The sequence below is a fragment of the Myotis myotis genome, unplaced genomic scaffold, assembly GCF_014108235.1.
Source record: "Myotis myotis isolate mMyoMyo1 unplaced genomic scaffold, mMyoMyo1.p scaffold_m19_p_5, whole genome shotgun sequence".
NCBI classification, from domain to species: Eukaryota; Metazoa; Chordata; class Mammalia; order Chiroptera; family Vespertilionidae; genus Myotis; species Myotis myotis.
In genome coordinates this window covers 64,101,516-64,124,846 of record NW_023416357.1, presented here as the reverse complement: position 1 = coordinate 64,124,846, position 23,331 = coordinate 64,101,516, and the positions used below count along the sequence as shown (strand labels likewise).

Below are 23,331 nucleotides of genomic sequence, written 5' to 3'. Positions count from 1 at the left end.
ATAATCTAGCTTGTCCTAATTGATACAGAAGGCAAACTTTTCTGCTCTCTGTGATGGCTGGAGTATGGGTGATATTTACTGTTGGTTTGTAGTACCTCCCATCCATGGCTTTCAGTTTAGTGAACCTTCAATCAAGTCCAGAGCAGAAGAAAAAAAAGTCTCATTATCTTTAAGTATTTTTTTCTCTCGAGGGCCATGCAAAATTCATCATATTACCTCTTTGTCTTCTGGATATGCTAACCCAATTAAGCCTCTATTAAGTTTAATACTTCCAGTTGCTCACATGTGGCCACTAGTTCCTACAACTTTTCAAATTCTTTAAATACTGTGTGCTCAAGAGAGATGGAAGAGGAAGAGCTGGCAGGGAGCATGGATCCCGGGTTCTACTCTGGAAGACTTCTCCATGGACTCTAGTGATCTGAAGGGCAATACTGAGTTATGAGGAGACTGCCTTACTCTTTAATTCTCTATGCATATAATTTCTGTTTACCACATAACAATCTCTTGGCTCCTAATTCATTATAATTTAAATATACTCCACCCTGTTATCAGATGACTTAGATTACAAATAGGTTACAAAAGTCACTTTCTGTGTATTTGTAATGTCTCCAGTTATAAGATAGAAGGCTTTAACATTATTCTATACTTAAAAGCAGGATTAAAGGAAAAAGCATTTAAAAATATATATATTTTTATTGATTTCAGAGAGGAAGGGAGAGGGGGAATGAGAGAGTGAGAAACATCAATGATGAGAGAGACTCATTGTTTGGCTGCCTCCTGCATGCCCCACACTGGGGACAGAGAACACAACCCAGGCATGTGCTCTGACCGGGAATCAAACCATGACCTCCTGGCTCATAAGTCGACGCTCACCACTGAGCCATGCTGGCTGGGCAAAGGAAAAAGCATGTTAAGTCCAAGACTTAAAATAAGGGGCAGTAGCACCAAACACTGAAATCATTTCAATAGGTTCTAATATTTAGAAATTTTTTCTTTCTTGTTCTCTCAGAAATCATCAATAGTTTTGTGATGACAATATTGTTAAAAATATGTTGTTATTGATCTTTAGAGCAAGAGGAAGGGAGAGGGAGAGAGACAGAGAGAGAAACATTGACTGGTTACCTCCTGTACCTGGTAAGCACCCTGACCAGGAAATAAACAAGACTCATACGAGTTCATTCATATGTGGGATATAAAACAAAAAGCAAACAAACAAAATAAACTTGTAGACACAGACATCAGTATGATGGTTACTAGAGGGAAGGGGGTGGGAAGAGGATGAAGATAGTAAAGGGGGTCAAATATTTGGTGATGGATGGAGACTAGACTTTGGGTGGTGAGTACACAATGGAATATACTGATGACATAATATAAAATTTTTAAGTATTATAAGTTTATTCCTGAAATTTATATAATCTCATTAACCAATACTACCCCAATAAATTTAATTTAAAAATCTGGCCAACTGATCATGAAATGGACTGACCTTATGACTAATGGTGGGCTAAGTTGCCCAGTTTAAGATGCCTTTAATGCCATTCGGAAAGCCTGTTTCTGTACTATTTCTTTATTTGTATCTGTGTAGTTATCCAGTGTAATGAAAATGAAAATGTGATTTTACTTCAGTACAGATGAAATACTGTTCTACTTTAACCCATTCATTCCCATCTAAAGTTTTATATGGATCACTATTAAGAGCAACTAAAATAGTGCATTTTTTAATGTAATATGAATATGGATTTTGTGTGCACAGAATAAAATAGGCCTAAGTTGCTAGTAGCAAAAAACTAAGTGCTTTCATTGTCTACAGTAATATTTCACACTATATAAGGTAGCACTGTTTTGCTTATTAGGCAGTAAAGGTATTTGCAATTTGAGCTCTTTGAAGGAGTCAGAGAAAAAAGCTTGGCCTTTATTTCTGATATGATTCAATAACATACTTTCCAGTCAGCTGGTAATAGATAGCAGTGTCCTCTCTTTAACTCAATTTTTTACTGCAATCCATCTAGCACTGTGTAGACCCTGTCAGCTAATTGGCTGCCCGTCTTCCTAACCTACGCTTACTTCAGCTATTGTAAAACTGAGTTTTCAATCAATCCGTATACTATGGTTAATTCATCAAGATACTAAGTTTAAGAAGATGTCAGCAAAATGTGTGCTCCAATATCAACACATCATAACCAGAAGAAAACTCGGGGGGGGGGGGGGTACTTTCATGACAAGGCATATAATTACTACAGCTTTTATACTAATTTAACCAGAAAATCTCCAAATCTTAATGGGGAAAAAGTGAAATAAGAACCATGTCTGGCATCTGAAAATAAAGTGAGTCAAACTATATTTCCTTGCTTGCTTGGTAATGTCCAATAGGAACAATTTTCCTATCCTTTAGCATTTTTTCTTTAAGTCGTGAAGAATGAGAAGCAAAGACAGGGGCCATGTCCCTTTATGGGTGCGGGGAGGGGGTGGGAATCTTCTGTAGGGTTGGCAGCAAGAGTCTGGGGGTGGGAAATAGAGATTCTGATGGACAGTGTTAAAGAAAAGACCGGAGGCTCATCTGTACCTCCCTGCTTCGTCTGACCCCTAGGTGACCCCTGGGCACTCTGACGGGCGCAGTGTCAGGCGTAGTGTCGGGGAAGGGGTAGAGCAACCTCTGCTGCACCCTCTTCTTAGGGAAGCCACGAGGAAAGCCCTGAAGCCCTTCAGGACTCGCTCTATGCTGGAGGCTTCCTTCTGCATCTCCCCCTTCCCTCACAGAGCCAGTAAGTGCCAAGTGAACAGACCAGCCAATCAGTTTACAGAAACCACTATATAAGTAAGACAATTTAAAAATATTTCCTCTCAAAGAAACTGAGACTTTGGAAAGTTAGTTACAGCTTTAGATGATACCGTCAAGTTGGACGGCCTGCATTACCTGCATGTTACATTACTATGACGCTTCTTTGCTTCAATGCCAACATTATCAAAATTACTGTTATAAACATTAAAATGCTATAGGTCGCCTTAGTAATCATCACAGAGTTGAGAAGTTACTTTATTTATGCAAATGTGAGAAGTTAAAGCTTGGACTAGAGACACATATGTTTCTAATATTATCCAATATTAACAAAATACTATTTTGACTTATTAAGTATATAAATATGGACAGATTTTGCATTGTAGGGGGAGACAGATCTGAAGGTAGGTAGCTGGGATTGAAGCTCTGGAAACACGGGTATCTTCAATAAACCTCTGTTCTGTCACCTATAAAGTGGTGATAATTACATCCCTTGGCTACGATGAGGATCAAATGAGAATCTGTTTAGGAAAGTAATTGGTAAGCTATAACTAGCTAAATAAATGTAATTGCTATCATTATTCTAAAGATTGCCTTTCAAAAGAGTATAGCCTAGAGAATAACTGTGAGAAATGTTCCCAAATTATTGTGTATGTGATATGAATGTGCTACTCACACTTGGAGATAGTCCCAAAACATAGAACCAGAAAATGCCCAACTAGAAGTACTCTTTTTATGTATGTAATTTAACTTCTTTTCATCCTATGCTGGAAGTTATCCCCTATCCAAGCTTATATCATATAAGGTGACCCTGGGATGGCTCAGGCCACACAGAAGAAAGCAAGGCTGTGTATAGGAGAGCTTTACAAAGAGTTTCCACTTGGAGGCTGCATGTCAGAACCCACCTTACCGTGGGAGAAATCACCACAAACAGCAAGCTGACAGCCAGAGTCCACGAGATAGTGAGACCAACGGTAAGGAATCGGGCCAACGTACAAATAAACAGGAATAAGTCAAACTTGGAGTGAAGAGTCCTGGATAATTTAGGAAAATAACTGATCATGTGCCTTTTTTGGTAGGGTGTATGGTGAGTCAGGAAGCCTATAAATTATTTCCCAAAATAAATCTCACCTCATTTCCCTTGCTCATAGCCCTTCACCTTTCCATCTATAGCGATAATATCCAAACTCCTCTGCATGACAGTAGGTTGAACCATTTCAAATTAATGACATGTAATCATTTTTGACTTAGAAAAATGGTAATTCTCTATGTCTGAACTCCTTTCCCTGGCTCCACCTGTTTCTAGCTGACTCTTCTCCCATTTTCGCCTCACAGCAAAGATTGTTGGGGTTATGGGGAGGATGTTGGGGGGGGGGATTTAGCAAAAAAGGGAAAGAAAGAGAGAACTCATGGACATGGACAACAGGGTGATGATTCAGACTAAAAGTATGAATTTCGCTGGAAAGACTATAAGGCAGGCATTTATTTGTTTGCTTCATTCACTAACACATCCCAAGCTCCTAGAATAGTGCCTAGCACAAAGCACTCAATAGACTAAATGAATGCCTTCCTGAGGTAGCCAGTTATTTGCATATTTTTCTAGTTCTACCTCTTTCAGGAATTTCCTTAGCTTGTTGCATCTTTCCTATGGGGAAAGACTGAGAAGTCACAGTCCAAATTCCAAATGTGGCAGTGGACTTCATACCAGTTGCCTATTTTGGTTTCACTTTCAGGTTTTTGGTACATCTTCTGAAGACATTGAGCATTTGGTTTCCAATGTTGATTGATAGCATCATGTTTGGTTAATTCTTCAAAGAAAACTTAATAATAATGTTAAGGCTAATAATGACAGCAATTGATTATTGCATATTTACTAAGGCTAAGTACTTCAGACACATTTTTCTCATGTAATTTTTGCAAGGACTTTATGAGATGGGTAATGAATAGATGAGATTTAAAGATGCCATACAAGTAGCAAAACCAGGAGCTGAATGGGGTCTGACAGCAAAGCTGTTTTAATTTTCACTTGTGGTTATTACAATGGGCAATATGCATGATGCTAATAGGCTCAACTGAGAATAAAATTATTAGCTATGAGCACATCAGAAAACAAATACAGATTATTTCTTGCTCATAATAACAAATACCATATTGGTTGCACCCACTGCATAGAGAAACGGGCTCCACATTTAGTGGATGATCTTTACCATTCTAGAATATTAACCTGGAGAGAAAGAGAACCTTTCTGAATCTGAAACATTACGAGCATAATAAAGTTAATAGACTACAACTAAGAAAAAATCAGTATTGTTGACAAACTCTCTCAAAATAAAGCAAATTCCCATGATAGATAAAATGGGACCCTAAGCATATGATGGCTGCTCAGTTACTACTACTGACAGACTAAAAGTACCAACTAGTGTTATTTGTAACATCAATTAGGGAAAGATATCTCACAAACTTAGTAAATAACACATTACTAATCTTACTTCTTCTATTAGAAAAACACACAAAGTCATGGCGACTAAATAACATGTTATAAATAATTAATAGGTTAACAATGAGATCAATGAAGAAATCAAAAGATAGTTTGAAACAAATGAAAATGAGACAACAAAAACCTCAAATCTGTAAGTCACAGTAAAAGCAGTCCTAAGAGGAAATTCATAGCATTACAGACTTACCCCAAGAAACAAGAAAAATCTCAAATAAACAATCTAACTTTATACTTACAGAAACTAGAAAAAGAACAGCAAACAAAGCCTAAAGTGAATAGAAGGAAGACAATAATAAAGATCAGAGCGGAAATAAATAAAATAGAGTCTAAAAAATGTAAAAGATCAATAAAACCAAGAGTTGGTTCTTTGAAAAGTCTGGTTGGTTCTTTAACCAGACTCATCACCCCAATTCTACCACCAATAGTTAGCTAATTATTCCAACATGACTTATTAAAATACTCCTTTTCCTACTGATTTAAAATACCCCTTTTACTATATTCTAAATCTTCATCTGTACTTTATTTACTGATATAACTATTCTATATTCACCAATGTTTGCGCATATATTTAATGCCCACACATTGCTGTTTTAATTACTATAGCTTTAGAAAATATTTTAATATATAAGTGGAGTTTTTTATGCCTCTTACAATATTTTCTTCATTACTATGGCATATATATTTTTCCATATATACTTAGAATTATTTTATAAGTTTTCCAACCAAACTACATTTGGATTTTTTTGGAACATGTATATTAAATACATGTTCCAAATATTAAAATAAAAATTACCACCCACTTTGATTTGCATAATATGTGAATTTATTATATTAAGTACACTGTCACTCACATACTCTAGAACTCAATGGTTGATCAATCTATGGGTGTTGCTGACTATTCGGGTGGATTTCATAGTACTTAGAATGCCCCTCTGCAGTGCTACGTTAGAGGTTAAACACGTGATGAAGTACATGCTACAAAACAGCAAATACCAGAAAGATGACAAATTATCTGAACTGCATTTTTCCTGATTTTCATTAACTAAATTCTAAATACAAATAAGAAATCTCATCACATTTGTAATGAGGCTAAAGACAACAGTATCAACAGTATCAACACACATTGATACTGAAAGTACTTATTGTAAATGCATTATTTAGACTGACTTATTTTAAGCCCACAAAACTGACAATTCAAAGTAGACATAGTCCTAGCCGGTTTGGCTCAGTGGATAGAGTGTTGGTCTGTGGACCGAAAGGTCCCGAGCTTGTTCAGGTCAAGGGCACATACCTTGGTTGCAGGCTCCTCCCAGGCCCTGGTCAGGGCTCGTGTAGGAGGCAACCAACTGATGTGTTTCTCTCACATAGATATTTCTCTCTATCTTTCCCTCTTTCTTCCACTCTCTCTAAAAATCAATGAAAAAATATTCTAGGGTGAGTATTAAAAAAATAACAACAAAGTGGTCATAGGTACTTATAAGATGCCAAAATTCATGATTACATATAAGAAAATGTACTTTGATGATGGCTACTTAAAGAATATCACTTCATAATTAAGATATAGTCATCTTCATTTCTCTCATGTAAAACATGTATATCTCACAAAGGTATGACAAAGAATACATGATCAATACTTGGGCAAGGAACGAGAGACTGAGGAAGTACGTGTTCTTGGTCCAGCCAAGAACAAACTTAACTTTCAAAACTGCTGCCCTGCAGCTGGCTGGGCCACTTTTATATTGCATGCATCAATTTAAATGCTAGATCAGAGGCTTATAAAATTTCTAATTTATAACTTTAAATAGAACTTGGAAAAGTTAAAACCAAACATGGATGAAGTGTTACAGGAAAAAAGGGAGATAACATGCCTGGTCTACATAAACTGTGTTATTTTTTCCTGCTGGCAATGACTCTATATAATAGCATAGTCTCATACAAGTTATAAGGTACTTAAAATTTATAGCAACAATGAATGCACAAACAACCTGCTTGTTTTGTAGTCACCTAAAACTAGTATATATTCAAACTAGTATAGAAAAACAACAACCATAGATTGGCATCATGCATGAATTATTTTAGTTACTGTACCTTTGGCATGTAGCATAGTTCCTTATACACATAGGGACTTATTTATTCAACAAATGATGAATGACACTAATGTGATATCTGTTACTTTCTGTATATTATAGGTACAGGTCAAGTACTGAAACTGAGAGGAGAAAAAATTAGCAAGAACACAGATCAGAATTTTAATACCATTATGAAAGATAAGAATTATTATTAGAGAACATATGTACTAACTTCTAGGGTCTACTTCTGAAAGAACTGCTGGTTCTTGAACCCTAGTGAAATCTAAAAATTAAGTTTCAGTATAACATGAAGGATATTTTCACTTTTTATGACTCCTAATATAGTTAAATAGAAATACCTTTCTTAAAATAGTAATCTTTTAAAATAAAAATTTAAGGAGTTGAAGAATGTTTTGTATGGATTAGCACTGATAATTTATTATTTTAGGTATGACAAACACAATACATACCTCTTCATTACATGCTCTAATGAAAAAAGTAGCACAGATAATCCTCAAAGGCAGATAATCTTAAGATAATTTTTATTTGGATTTTTGTATTGCCATTCAACACAGATATGAGACAAAACCTTCTTGTTTCCTAAAAGTGACTATATTGGAAGGTAATCCATGATGAGATGGAAGTGCATATAATAAATGCCAGTAAGTATTTAAAACAGTGCATAAAAATAACTCAGAACTTTCCAAAAATAAGAATGCAGCAGTTATTAATAACGTATTGGAAATATGTGATTTTTTTAGGAAGGGTAAGATAGAGGTTATTTTAATCTATTCTGCTGGCTGCTGGCCCCTCTAATGACATTTCCAACTGAGCCTGGACACCTACTCCCCCCCCAAACTTCACACAGCTAACTCCCCAGTTCTCACCCAAATGTAGAATCTTCAGAAATCTTCCCCATCTCCCTATTTAAGTAGATTTCCCTTTCCACTTCCAAACCATTTTTCTCATTACTGAATCCAGTTTGCTTCCATCATAGCCTTTATCACAACTAGCGAATAACTAATTATGTGTGGTTCTTTACCTTCTTATCTGCCACCTCTACCTGATTATAAGCCATATAATTACAAATGAAACACCTTGGAACAAAATACACAACCTAGTCAGTATCTGCAAAATGAATGAAAGAAAGTAGAGAGGTTAGGTTTGAGGAGGCTTGTCTCTATTCACTGTTCACTATTCACTAGGTCTCTATTCATAATTTCATAGCTATGAGAGATGATCTAGCAATAAATTCTTATTCATTAACCTGTCTCTTTACTGAAAATTATCCATTAATTTGACTTACAAAATTTTCCTGGTATCCTGCTTGGAGTTTGATGGGCACAGCCCTGAAATCAAGATCAAACTCTTTTTTCCAAGCACCTTCTGTGTGGTGGCTCCATATATGATGGACAAGGTGGACAAGCAGAGGACAAAAGCAAGGGAGTGTTGCTCCTGTTGCTAGGCCTTCCAACAGGAGGCTAAACAGCTTCAAGACAGAGTAAGCTGACAGGCCTCTCCACCATGCCAGGTGCACATCAATCAGGCTGGGAGGACTGGATGACTGATTTCAAGGGAGGGGAAGGGGAGTGCCCTTTGGCCTTAAGTAGCTGCCCCAGACTACACTGTGAATGCTAAAAGGTATTTTTCCCGTGTTTAAAGGTAACAACTGCAATTATTTCCAAGCACATAACTGCAGTTATCCATAGAGAATTCAATAAAGGTCAGGGAGCCTCTCAGACTGAAGCATGGTTTCTGGAACGGAGCCAATTACTGGCTGCATCAGGAAAGGAAAAACAGCCAGTAGATATAAGGCTCTGAGCGCTGAGAAATGAATGAGCCATCCCCAGACAGAGAAGTCTGAGTCCTCTCTGGTTCATCCTTTCTGACAAGTCACAGGAACAAGGAGTCCTGCAGGAGTCAGGAGATGCCTAAGATGAATTTCCAATTTGGGAACAAGGATATTAGGATAAGGTGTGGATGCTGTTAGTCTGATTCCTACCTCTCAAGTAACAAAGTCTGCCATGAGATGATTTATAATATAAAACACTTGGGAATATCAGGTTTTTAGAAGCATATGAAGAGATAAAAATAATCCAGTTCTTGTCCACACTTTTTTAAAGCATTTCAGAAACAATACTACTAATAGTAATATTACCTTACATAATTTATGGAGTGATTAAAATATTCCGGGCACTGTACTAAGCACAACCTTCATCAAAATTCTGTAAGTATTATCATACTAATTTTACAGGCTGTGTTATGTATCAGTTTGAGGAGGGGGGAAGGATGGACTGAATTACATATTTTAAAAAGTTGACAGCAGTTGGAGATGATAGTGAACTTAAAATGCAGATGTTTTTACAATGTTTGAATATGATGTACCTCTAAGAAAAATTTAGTAAAGTTATTTAAAATCAATTACATAAACTTATAAGATGTTTAAATCATAATCTATACAGTGACTATTACTTTATGGTTATATAATTATCCAAACAATGGTTCACAAATCATTTGACTCCACTATTTTATGTAAAGGGATCTAATATACGTAAGAGAAAAATACAGGCAACAATTCTAAATATCTCCTAGGATGTTAGGATCTTGAAAACAGTAAGATGTTTGGAGACTTGCCCTACTAATTACCAGTCAACTTATGTCTTAGAACAGTGGTTCTCAACCTTCCTAATGCCGCGACCCTTTAATACAGTTGCTCATGTTGTGGTGACCCCCAACCATAAAATTATTTTCGTTGCTACTTCTTAACTGTAATTTTGCAGTTATGAATTGTAATGTAAATATCTGATATGCAGGATGTATTTTCATTGTTACAAATTGAACATAATTAAAGCATAGTGATTAATCACAAAAACAATATGTAATTATATATGTGTTTTCCGATGGTCTTAGGTGACCCCTGCGAAAGGGTTGCGACCCACAGGTTGAGAACCGCTGTCTTAGAAGGATAACTCATATTTCTAATCTTACATATTCTTCCTATTACATGTTTTTCTTCCACAAGAGGTTAAATAATTGGCTCAGAGTTACAGCTTAAGAGTTCAGTTTAAGTCTGCTGTTCATCAGGGAAGCCAGCAAAGAAAACCACTAACAAAAGCCTTTCTTCTAAGAAAGGACAAAGCAAAGTCTAATTTAGCTCACAAGTGTTATGTTTCTAACACCAACTGATGCCTTTCTTAATACAGAGGAAGAGAGGAAGGACCATAAAATGATCATTAGGAATTTACAGAGGCATCTAATGAAAAACTTCTTCCATTTCACTAAGTTCACAAAGTATTCATACTCTTTCTGAACCACCGGTCTCAGTACAAGTCACTGAATGGGAAATTACTGCTAATAATTTCTCTCTGCATTTTGTTTCTCAAAGCTTTCAAACTGATTATTATAACAGAGGTAAAGGAAACTGCCCAGCACCTAGTGTTCTGTTCCTTTGAAATGTTTCTCGTCACTGGCACTGCTAAGATAAGCCCACAAGTGTAGCCAGATACTGACTGAGATGTCCAGTAAACAGGTTAAAATGTTCTTTAGCTTACAAGAGACAGTGATGGAAATGTAAATTCACCTTCTTCTGCCCATCAGTCACTAATCTTAGAATTAAATTTAAATATTTGCATGTGCTACAAAATGATCACTCAGCTTTTAATTTGAAAAGCAAATGTGAATGCAATGCTATTAAGTGAAGAAAATAAGGAGAAACTAAAGTTGTTTTTCATGGGTGTAAGAACTAGGACAGGTACACTAGGGTATATTAAGATAATATATACTTCACAAGGTGTATATAATACTTTGATTTTCTATTTTTTTCTTTCAACAAAATAGCTTATAGCTTTGATACTATACAATGAAAATAATAACATTACCTATTTGTATAATTCACCACTTATAAATTATTTTTATTAATGTCATCACATTATCAATTATTACTACTTTATGCAAAGTCCCTTGCTAAGGGACTGAGAGGCAGAATTATCATCAAATTTCACTGCAGAGGGAGAAGGTAATAATAATATATAGCTAATTATAATAAAAATTGGGGCATCTGAAAATCTTACTCCTCAGAAACACATTTTACATAGTTTATCACCATTGAATATTTAAAATTCACAAGATTGTAGATGTATTTTTTCTCCCACCTTAGTACACCACAATGCTCATATGATTTATGAATTGGATATTTCCTTGTTTGGCATGAAATTGTGGAACTGTAGCTATACAGGACTGAAAATACATATGAGTCTTATGTTTAGTTAGTGATAGTAACTGCAGAATCTCATCCAATGGCCTCATCCAATGCATAGAGAAATGGGTTCCTCATTTAGTGGATGACCTTTATTGTTCTAGAATGTTAATCTGGAGGGAAGAGAACCTTTCTGAGTTTGTAACATTATGAGCACAATAAAATTAACACACTACAACTAAAGAAGAATCAGTATTGTCAACAAACTCTCAAAATAAGGCAAAATCTCATATGATAGATGAAATGGAACCTTATAAGCTTGGACAGATTGTCTCACCACAGGTTCCTCCCCAAGAGCTCTGACATGTATATTGACAGAAAGTAGCTAACTCTTTTATCATAAACCTAGAAATTCCATTCATCTTCTATTCTCTGACATTTTTTAAAGGCACGATCACATATAAATACACTTTTCTGTTATTCACTTCACTTTAGTCTTCACTCTGAACTGCTGAGTAATTTTCAGTCATACAAGAAGAAGTAGAAAATAACATTATGCTCAAAATGCCATTTATCTTCACTCAAACTATGTGTTTGTCTTGACTTAGAAAGAGTGACATCCAGAGGCAAAATGCAATGTGAATGCTTTATGTGTGTGGAGACAGACTGCATCAGTAATAATCACCTTGAAATACAGTGGCAGCCCATCAAGGACATCAGCACAAGCAGAAAATATCTGTCCATTTGTTCTTTAGAATAAAGCAAAATAGCAACATTTTAAATAAATAATTTGATGCAGATTTGGTTTAATTGATCAGGTATGCTTTACAACTAAAAGGGCGATTCATTTAATAACATCTTATATAAGAAACACATTGTCAAATTATGCTAGCAAACAGAAATAAAGTAATCCATCGAACCTGTTATTTAGTTTTTGATATCATCTGACAAGAGTATTCTCCTTAAAAAGGGAAAAGAGAAATAAATCCAAAGCAGTAAGAGTAGTCAAAGCTTTTACAAGGGTATAGCTAAAATAAATCTCTTATAACTAGATGTAACTGATATCTAGAATCAATAATATTACCTTGTTTGTCAACATCTATCAGTAAAGAAAACTGGCAAAAATCATCTCTCACAGGTTCCCATCTCTCTGGTGCAGGTTAAGCATTTTTGGACATGTGGCGACCTCTTCAGGACACCAGTACCATTAGTCTGAGGTAGCCAAGGAATAACAGACATGGTAACTCACACAGGTCCTGACACTTGCTTATCCATCTGATCTGATGAAAGTAGTGCCTCCTCAACTGAAAGTGCTCTATTTGGCTTCTTTTGTAGATCATATGTCCCATGTTACATTCTGGTTGCATGTGTGTTCTTTTACATGCAGAACCCTTTGGGAGGAAGTTTCTTATTTGTTTTAGAATTCTCAATCAGAAGTAGTAGAGTAAGCCTTGAACTGAGACCAACATAGCTAGAGAAAGGAAAGAGGAGGAGAGGAGGAAGAAAAGGAAGGAATTTACAGTGCATTTTGGTAAGGTATATTTTTATAATTTTGAAAGAGAAAGTATATAACTAAAATGTAAGAATAAAAATATCACAAACCACGAAATCATTGGAAACTGAAAATTCTAATCCTGGCAAAAACCCCACAAAATCTATCTGGTAGACATACATAAAGCTTACTTCTACAGCTGTCTAAAACAACTTAGATTGTTTTCATAATTTTAGGTTAAATAACCTGAAAATAAGAAAACCACATTGGAAATGAATTTCACAAAATTCCTAGATGTAGAGATAATTTGTTACTATGTCACTTCCTTTGCTATGCCCATCCAAGTCCTTCTCCACTTACAACTACGTAGGTGGGTTAATAAATGTGGTAGTATTACTTAAAAAAAAATCTGCTTTCAATTTGGAACAGAGATAAATGGCTTTGATAAATTATGTTAATTCTACCTACTAAATAGTCTTTAATTTTACAACTCTTTTCCATTTCTACTATAGTTTAGGCTTTTGTAATATTTTGCCTAACTGGTCTCCCTGGTCTTAAGTGTTCAAAATTTTCATAAAAGAATGTTAGAAAAAATTTTAAGATCTTCATTAGCAATAACAAACATTTAATAGCTATGTTAGGTCCTGAGACATTAAAATAAAATTACTTTCATATCTCCTATAATGATAAGGAGTTAAGGGTTAAAATAAACTCATTATTAACAACAGATATCTACTGGATCATTTTCTAAGGAGGAGGAATAATGGAAAGGAGAAAAGGGTACAGAAGAAAGGAAGGAAACAATCAAGTAGCCAACAATGGAGTTGAGAAACAAGGCATTCGTTTTGGAAGATAATAAGATATTGAGCAGAAAACACAATGGGAAATCAGAGACAGAAAGGCTGAGAACTGGGATGTATCCCTCTTTTAAATGACTTTAGTTATTCTAGAGCATGAGTCAGTACAAAAAGTTTGCCCACCCCTGTTCTAGAGCATGAGTCAGTAAAACATGGCCTATAGGCCAAATCCAGTCTGTTGCCTGTTTTTGTAAATGAAGTTTTATTAGAACACAGTCACACTTTTTGTTTACATATCTGCTATAGCTGCTTTTATGCTACAATGGCAGAGTTGAGTTGTTTGGAGGCCATATGACTTGGAAAACCTAAAATATTTACTATCTGGACCTAAACAAAAACTTCTACAGCAAGGATTCACCCATTTTTGTCTAATCCTTTTATTATCCTTGAAGTTCCAAGTTAAAATCCTGCACACATAATTACAGATATCTTTATATGCCATGAAATATTGATATCAACGTATAAAAAATGAGGAAGCTAGTACCATTTACAAAATATCACTTAAGTACCGTTCACTTCTAAACATTTGCAGTGTTGCACAATTCAAAAGTGACAAATGAAAAAGTGATAACTATTAGAAACCTTAAAAGAAATAAATTAGTGATGTTAAACTTAGTCCTGGTTATGGCATGTTCACCATTTGCATTCATGATCAGTTACAAAGGACATGGCTAATTGAATCTATCCTATGACAAGTCTGTGTACTTACAGTGAGGCTAATGCAGCGGGTAAGGAAATGAGCACCCATCACTGCCTATAAACATGGCCTATAGGCCATGTGTGCACATAGCTTTCACTTCTAAGAACATCTTTCAGTACTAACCTTCATGACCACATGCATTTAGAAAGTGTAAGGGCAATACTCTCTTAGAAAAGGCATTCTTATGCCTCTGATTATATATTTTTCTATTTTGATGTCTTATTTCATCTACTATTTCCCTTGCATTTTCTCTTGCATTTTAAGTAATTTAACATTAAATGACATTTTAAGTATATTATGCTCTTTAAAGAAACTTAGAGAAATTTACTTTTTCCCACCAAATATCATATCAAAAATAATGTACTTATAAAAGTCAGGTCTACTTTGTGCTGCAAAAATGAAAGAAAGATTCCTTAAAAATTAATTTAACTTTCCTTTGATGCGTGAATTATTCAGTTGTACTATGTGCCAGGCACTGTGCCAAGCAATAGGAATAGGGCCTCAACATGAATAAAATATGGTTTCATCTTCCAAGAAGTCCCCAGCTATTCCTGCACATGCATGTAAAAAAGGCAACGATATTTATTTATTTATTTATTTACTTATTTATTTATTTATTTATTTTATTTATTTAATTGTTTTATTGCTTAAAGTATTACAGAGTATTATATATGTCTCCTTTTTTTTCTCCCCTTGACTCTCCCCTAGCCTCCCATGCCCCCCAGTGTCTTGTGTCCCTTGATTCTTAATGTAAAAAAATGAGAGAAAAATATTTTAAATTCACACTTTACCAGCTGTTGGGGTGGGGGGCATTGAGCAAAAAAGAACAAAAAAAAATCATGGACACAAACAACAGTTTAGTGATTACAGGGGTGGGTGGAGATGACGGAGGGCATAGAGGGGATAAATGGTGATGGACAGATACTTGACTTGGGACAGTAAACACACAATACAATATACAGATAATGTGTTGTAGAATTGTGCACCTGAAACCTTTATAACTTTGTTAACCTGTATCACCCCAATAAATTCATTAAAAAGGAAAAGAAATAAAGTATGAAGGAGCAAGAAAAAAAGTAAAATTCACACTTTTTGTTTCCATTCCTCCTGCTTAATTGAGGACTCCTGTTATGTACGGGTCCTATGCATTCAGGCAGAGGATCCTAGAGCAGGTCAAGACCAGGCAAGAGAAAGCCACCTTCCATTCCAGTGGTGATGTAATAAGCCCTATTAACTCTGCAACTGTTCGTGACCGTGGAAGAATACCTTTGCATTCTGGCATCACCAGGCTGGTTTTAGATAAAGCAAGGAGGGGAGTCTCTCCTTATCTCTCCCCAAAATCTAGGCTACGTACCATGACCATGTTTCCTTGCACTGGGAAAACAGGCAGATCGGTTAGGAAAGTCAGGGAGGTTAATCAAATGGGCACAGTTATCTATGAAAGTTTGAACGGTTTCCTGCCACCGAGAGGAGGCAGTATATCTGGTGTGTGAGATCAGAAAACTCAGCTGGGTACAAACAAACAGCATCATGACCCATACGGTGGAAGAACATGCACTGAAGACTGCAGAGACCCTTGTGTGTTAGATATGCCCTTCCAAGCAATAACCAAATGTTTCCTTCAATGGTTTCAATTCCGCTCTAAAATAGGGGTTAATAAAGATGATGGGGGAAAGCTAATCCTTCTCCTTTCTTATAAAGAAAACTAACAGGCATCAATACGCCAGGTGAAACATTTCCAATGTTATATAGTTTTCCTTCTAAATAAATAAAGTCTTGAAAATGGAAATGTAGAAATAAGAGAGAAGCTGTATGTAGTCACACCGCTGTGGGCAGGCCAGAGTCGCAGCACTGGCTGCCACGGGGAAGTTCACCTGAGACCACTGTGGCTGACACTGCAGTCCTTTGTAGCACCTGCACAGACAGACCGCATCCTTAATGTAAAATAATCATCACCATCGCTTTTACCCCATTCAAACCTTTTTTACTGACACCTTTGTTATCCCATTTGTTTCTTCATCCATCTTTGTTTTCTTTTCATCAACTATTGCTTGGTGTCCTTAACACTGAAAGTAATTTGACACTGGGTATAATTTGAATTGCCTTTTAGTTTTCTCAGAGGCCTTCCTTTGTGTCTCTTATTTTAATTTAATCTTACAGACACTGACTCTGAGGTAGGTATTGTCAATCCTCTCTTAACAAATTGGGGGAGGGGATTTTTGGATATGAAGAAATACATTTTTTCACAAAACTTATCTTTACATTTTTTAAATCATAGAAAATCTAGGGAACTTAGTGCATCAAAATGCCTTGAGATGTGAAAAAGCAAAAGACACTTTCACATTTTGCCAATGTTAAACCATAGTCACTGGAGAACAGTACAAAGCTGTATTCCATGTTCACATATTTCATTGTTATAATTTCACAGGTTACAGTGAGTTCTATTGGCCAAGAGTCCCAAGAAGGCAAAATCAGTTCCTCTTTTGCTTTTCTTCCCAGAAAAGAAAACTTTCCAAAGGAAACTGGTTTCTTTCTATGAATCATGTTTTTTAAAAATAAATTTATTTTTCCTACTGCTAGTTTGTACAGTTAGGGAAATTTCTGAATTTAATGGAAATATATTTTTCTCTTTTGTTTTCCAGTTGTCATTATTATTTGTAGACTACAAAGTTATCAAAGGTGATATAACTCACTTTAAGATTTTAAAGAAAGTATTTAACCATCAGAGCGGTGACTTAAGTAAATGAGTTAAACATCATTCTAGAGTTATTTTTCTATCACACTAGATTAATGATACTAGAAATGACAAATATTGGGTACTACCATCATAAATTAGAAATAATTTTTATATTGCCTCATTTTCAAAATCTAGAGGCAAAATAAACTGTTCATTTTAAAATACATATATGTAGCCCGGCTGGTGTGGCCCAGTAGGAGGTAACCAATTGATGATGTTTCTTTCTCATCGATGTTTCTATTTCTCTATCTCTATCCCTTCCTCTCTACCTAAAAATAAATAAAAACATTTTGAAAAAAACATATATGCAGCCCTGCTGGTGTGGCTCAATGTATTGAGCATTATCCTATGAACCAGGAGGTCACGGTTCTATTCCCAGTCAGGGCACATGCCTGGGTTTTGGGCTCAATCCCTAGTAGGGGGCGTGCAGAAGGCAGACAATCCATGTTTCTCATTGACGTTTCTCTCTCTCTCTCTCTCTCTCTCTCTCTCTCTCTCTCTCTCTCTCTCTCCCCCCTCCCCTCCTCTCTCTAAAATCAATTTAAAATACATATCTGTAGAGTTTAGAAAATCACCACTCTCCATGTTCTTGTCTCATCCTCAAATATTTTGTATTGATTCATGATTACTTCAGTTTCACCAACTCGCTCATTTGTTTATTCATTCATTTTTCTTTCATCAGTTCCACGTTGTTATGTACAGGTCAGACCTTTTCCCTGAGTTCTAGGTCTAAATACTCAGCTGCCTGCTCAATGGTTTCACAGACATTTCACACTCACTTCAGATCCAACATGCCCCCAAATTAACTCACCATTTTCACCCATAATCCCACCCCTATCCTCCTCCATATCCAGTGTTTCCTGAGTGAACAGAGACCTAATTCCAATGACGCCCAAGCCCACCTCAATTTCCTGTCCTTGGATTCTGTGAGATCATTTAATTTTCTTATAATAAATCTCTGATTGCTTAAGTTCATATAAGCAGTTTCTATTCTTTGCAACAGAAATTAGGCCTCAGGAGGAAATGGTAACCCAACCATTTGTACTTGTTTAATGTAAAAGATCACTTTTGACATTATGAACCAGAGATGTACTTACTGTAATTAACTGAATACAAGTCAGAAATCATAGAGAATGAGGTATAGGCCAACTTTCCTCTATTATTTTTATGTAACATAAGACAAGGCTAGCCCAGCCAAACCATGAAATAGCTTTCACTACTCCTTGTTCCTTTTTCCCTTTCCTCTCACTCTCAAGGACTTCCACCTGCTTCCTCAAGGGTACCCTAAGTCCTAAACAATGTCTCACATATGCTGTATCTTTCCTACCAGTAACCATAAATCAATCCTTATCGGTCCCCTGACCCTTTACCCCAAATCTTTCTTTTTTTGTTTCCTAAGAAGGCAGCCAGATCCTCTGGTACATTAACTCAAGCCAACATGTCAATTGATTCTAATGTAAGAGAAGGCCTCCTTTCTCATTCCTGAAACATACATGTGACTTTAGGGGAAATTTTCTTAATTAAAATGAATGAAACTAGTGATGGGAAATTATAACACTGAATAAAGCAGCAGAACAAATGGTTTTTAGAAAGGTGTTCTTGGGATAGCTTTTGTATGATAATTACCCTGCATATGCAAATACCAAGCTGCACAAGAAAAAAATAGGCTGAACTAGAGAAGGATTACGTATTTTTGACACATTTAAACTACTGAACAGTCTTCTCTGTATTTTTGCAAAATTGATCTAGACGCTAAAAATAAAAGTACAGCTTAATATATTCAAAATTGTAATCAAATGTTGGAACAGAAAATTAGTCATCAATGCTTAGTCAACCAACTGAGATGATCACATTTCTATGCTAATCCTGTGTTTTTAATTAACAGATAAAACAGAAGGGGGTATCTAAACAATGGTGTTTTAAAAAATGAAAAAATAAATTTTCAAGCTTTAATTAAGTGGAAAAGCAATAACAAAACTACTGCTGCACTTCAGCAACTGTTCATTAAAAAAACAAACAAAAAAACCCTTGGCATATTTCTAAAATTACATTCCACAGGCCTCTGGATCCTCTTCTGTTTTACTCATGATTATAAAGAGTACAGATGTAGAATATAAGCTGAGCCATTATACCAAATACCATCTGGCCTGCTGCCCTGAATCTAATTGGTCAGCAGACCAGTTCCTGTGGAAGGCAGTGGGATCCCAGTGTGGTGATTCAGAGTGGGCTCCAGGGAGAGTGCCGGCATTCACATACTAGAACTGCCTCTTTCTTTGAATATTTTCTTGAGTAAGATAACTCAGCCTCCCTAACCATAAGTTTCCTCATGTGTTCAGTAGGCCTAATAATAGTAACTACATTGTTTTGAGGATTCATTTATTCACCTTTGGATACCGGGCACTGTTCCTAGCTTTTAGAATCCAACAGTGAACAACACAGGTAAAACTCATTGCCCTCACAAAGCCTACATTCTCAGATATTGCATCTAAAGCAGTCAATTAAGCCTGATACTAGTAAGTCATCAATACACATCAGCTTGAATGAGAGTGAGTAAAATGATGGCATTAGAACGAGTAGGAATGTATCAGGACGAAGTCAGCAGATCTAAGATGTAGCAGTGGCCCTGTCACTAATTGTCTAGGAGACCTTCACTTAATCTCTCGGTGTCTCAATTACTTAATCTGTACAGTGATCTTAAGGCTCCTTCTACTGGATATATGGCAGGTCATGAGAGACAGAAAAGATCAGGGGTCAAAAACATTAAAGACAATATTTTCCTTTGCATATTTTGGCTTTATCTTACCATTGAATCAAGCTACATTAAACAGAAAAATGCTTTTTTCAGTACCTTCAAAGTTTAGGAAAAGCTCAGAAACTAGGTAATTAGTTGCAACTAAAAAACAGAAAAAACCCTCAGGAGTCACTGTGAAAAAAAGTAAATGACCAATATCAGACCAAATCTTTAACTTCATAAAATATAAAATCACAAAATACTAACTTAAGATAAAAACCGTATCTCTTATTTACCTTAAAAAGTATACATCTAACCCTTATCAAAAATCATTAGATGAAACAATCTCCTTCTAGAACATATTTAAGTAAAATGTAATATTGTTCCTTTTGGGGAAATCTGTTTTCCTAAACTAGCTTTTCCAATGAAACTTAAAAATAAAATTGGTCCCATACCCACACCTTTTCACAAGTTATATATACACTAGAGGCCCAGTGCATGGATTTGTGCACCGGTGGGGTCCCTCAGCCTGGCCTGGACTCTCTCACAATCCAGGACTCCTCGGGGGATTTCGGACTGCCAGTTTAGGCCCGATCCCTGACTGGGACCGAGCCAAAACCGGCAGTCCCACATCGAGGGATGTAGTAGTGCGTGAAGCAGCAGGCAGCCAGGGAGAAGCCTGAGCCCAAGCCTGGGAAGGCGCAGCGCGACTCCTGCTCATTCCCCCGCACTGGGCGTGCTGCAGCGGCCACTCGGTAGTGCTGCCAGAGGCAGGAGAGGCTCACGCCGCCACAGCTGTGCTTGCCAGTTGCCCATGAGTTGACTGGTCATTTCGGGTTTTATATACATGGATTTCTCAGGGTTTTGCAAATTTTGCTCAAATTACTTTTCTTTTCCAGTTAAACACTGTAGCATTTTAGCTTTCTTAAAATTAGCCAGATGTATGGCTAGATATTCCTATAGTCAGCCAAATTACATGGGTACGTGACCCTTAGAGAGGAGGACCCTGTGTACCTCGCTCAGCCACATGTCCTCTGCACTTCCCATTCCTATACTGAGCTTTTTGCAGTTCCATGATTAAATCCTGTTCTCTTGTGAAAAACAATGTAACTTAGCAAACAAGTTTCCTTCCGCTGAAATATTTTCCCCTTCTATTCAAGGACACTCCCATCTATCAAGTCTCACGCCAACAATATTCTCTGCAAAACCTGCCCTGATGACTTTCACAGTAGCCCCTTTCATGACAGGTCACATTAGACCCTTGTGATATCACTCCCTTGAGATTTTGTGTGTATTACCATTAAATTGATTATCTTTTAAAATTATTATTATTTTGTTACGTCCATCTGAAGGCAGGTACTGTGATTTTCATGTTGCTATCACCCTAGCCCAGAGTAGGCAAGTGCTCATATGTGTTAAATGTAAGATAGAAATATCGTTCTCAATGGATTAAAAAAACACCCTTACTAAACATAAATTAAATTTGGTCTTATATATAATTTAATTTGGAGAGTTGTTAAACCTTACTCCAAAACAACAACAACAAAATCATTGTGGTAAGAGCAACCAAAACCAAAGAGGAATCAGTACAAGATTTAAAATTAGAAAAGCAAGTCATATTCTACAGCACTCCTCTAAAAACACCTTTTTCAGGTACTGACAATGACACAGAATATCATGAAATTAAGATTTGCTTCCAAAACTCCCCATAGATTATGATCTTTAACTCAAATACAGAGCAATCAAGAGTTTATTCTCCCTTTACTTCCCAGGGACATCAAACAAAGGACATGCCACAAAACCAACTTTTAGCAATAGTCCTAAATAAGAATAAATCTTTCAGGATTCATCATCAATAAAACCACAACTGTCATATCATTAAATTGATTATGTCAACCTTCAATCCAGTTAATGTCAATTAATTAAGTTTAAAACTTTTTCTAGAATGGCATCTAACAATCTAATAGCAGGTCATTGCAAGTAAACACATTCACCCCCACCCTCCCCACCCCCCAAGTTATCAGTGTACTTCAAATGTTCATATAAACTACAAGTAGGAAATAATTTCACATTGGCCTACAGAAAAGTAATAAAGAAAATTCAGCTGAATACAACTAAAGTAAAATGCAAAATATCCAGTGCTGCTCAGCTATAAATAGAAATAGTTCAATTAGAAACCCAGACTATCAAGAGAACTCTCCTGGAAGTTAAATGGGAATTACAACAAGAGCACTTTCCAAAAGCAGGCCATTTCTTTATGCAATTACTTGTTTTCATTTTATAGCTGTCATACTTGTTTACCTATAATGAAACACTGCTCTGCTCTTCTTGTAATCAAAACAATAAAACACAGCCAAAGAAAGAAAGTATGTTCCCCAATAGCTAAGATACTATTTTGGGGAGAAACAATTATTTTCAAGTACTGAATTCCAGTAACCTCTAATCTGGGAACAGGATAAAATTTATAACTTCATGTAAAATGGAAGGCATGTTTAAATTTTTTGCTTTGATTTGTGAGAGAAAGACTTTATAATTCATAGACATGCATATATTTTGGTAATATTTTGGGATGTCAAGAATGAGTCTTTTGCATCTTGAAAAATGAAACTTCAGATGTTTTATATTAATTGATTTTGAAATACCTCATTGGAAATTTTTCCAATGACAAAAAAAACATCTTTCACTGTAATGAATACTATATGTTTGGTATTTCTTGGGAGAAAAAACGTAAAACATGTCTTGAGTGAAAGTTTTAACTATAAATCAATTAAAATTCCATTGTAATTACTACTGCTAACACAGAAATATTGCCACAGGATGACACATAGAAACAGAGTTTCACAGCACAATTCACTCCCATAAAAAATTCAACCCAAAGAATGACTTACAGTGTCATGCACTGGGGAGGAACTAAAATAGGAAAAAAGTGAATTCACCCAATAGAGCATTTACATAAGTTTGAAGGGAAACGAAAGACCACCGGCTAGAGTTAACATAAAATTCATTCAGGAATCATGATTAACAAAGAAAGTAATAGCAGATAGTTTAGAAGAAATCAATGGAAGTAATTATAGAAAAATATGTTATTGTTGCTATAACTAGTAAGAAAAATCATGTCAAAAATATTTATAAAAGTAAAGACAAAAAATGTTTTATGCCACAGATGACATGGAGCTTGTGTGTTAACATTTGTCAGCACCCTGACAGATTTGACTAATTTGTCACTGGAATCTTTGTTGCTAATCCTGGAATCTTTCTCAATACACAACAAGAGAGC

The 23,331-nt window shown here is 35.9% G+C and overlaps 1 protein-coding gene across 12 annotated transcripts in view; it reads right to left on the bottom strand.

The window, feature by feature from the left end:
* Window positions 1-23,331, bottom strand: part of FER (FER tyrosine kinase) — a 305,227-nt gene that overhangs the window by 54,326 nt on the left and 227,570 nt on the right. The window contains exons 18-19 of one of the 12 annotated variants that reach the window (XR_004967573.1): window positions 12,622-13,008; window positions 12,359-12,498 (exon numbers count right to left, since the gene is read on the bottom strand). The exons of 10 other annotated variants lie outside the window; for them this stretch is intronic. Coding sequence is in view for 1 of the 2 variants with exons in the window: in XM_036309541.1 (XP_036165434.1) it covers window positions 12,968-13,008 (41 nt within the window). In the remaining variant the exon portion in view is untranslated. Of the gene's footprint in view, window positions 1-12,358; window positions 12,499-12,621; window positions 13,009-23,331 lie in introns of those variants that run through there. One more of the 12 variants, XM_036309541.1, reaches the window with a different exon arrangement.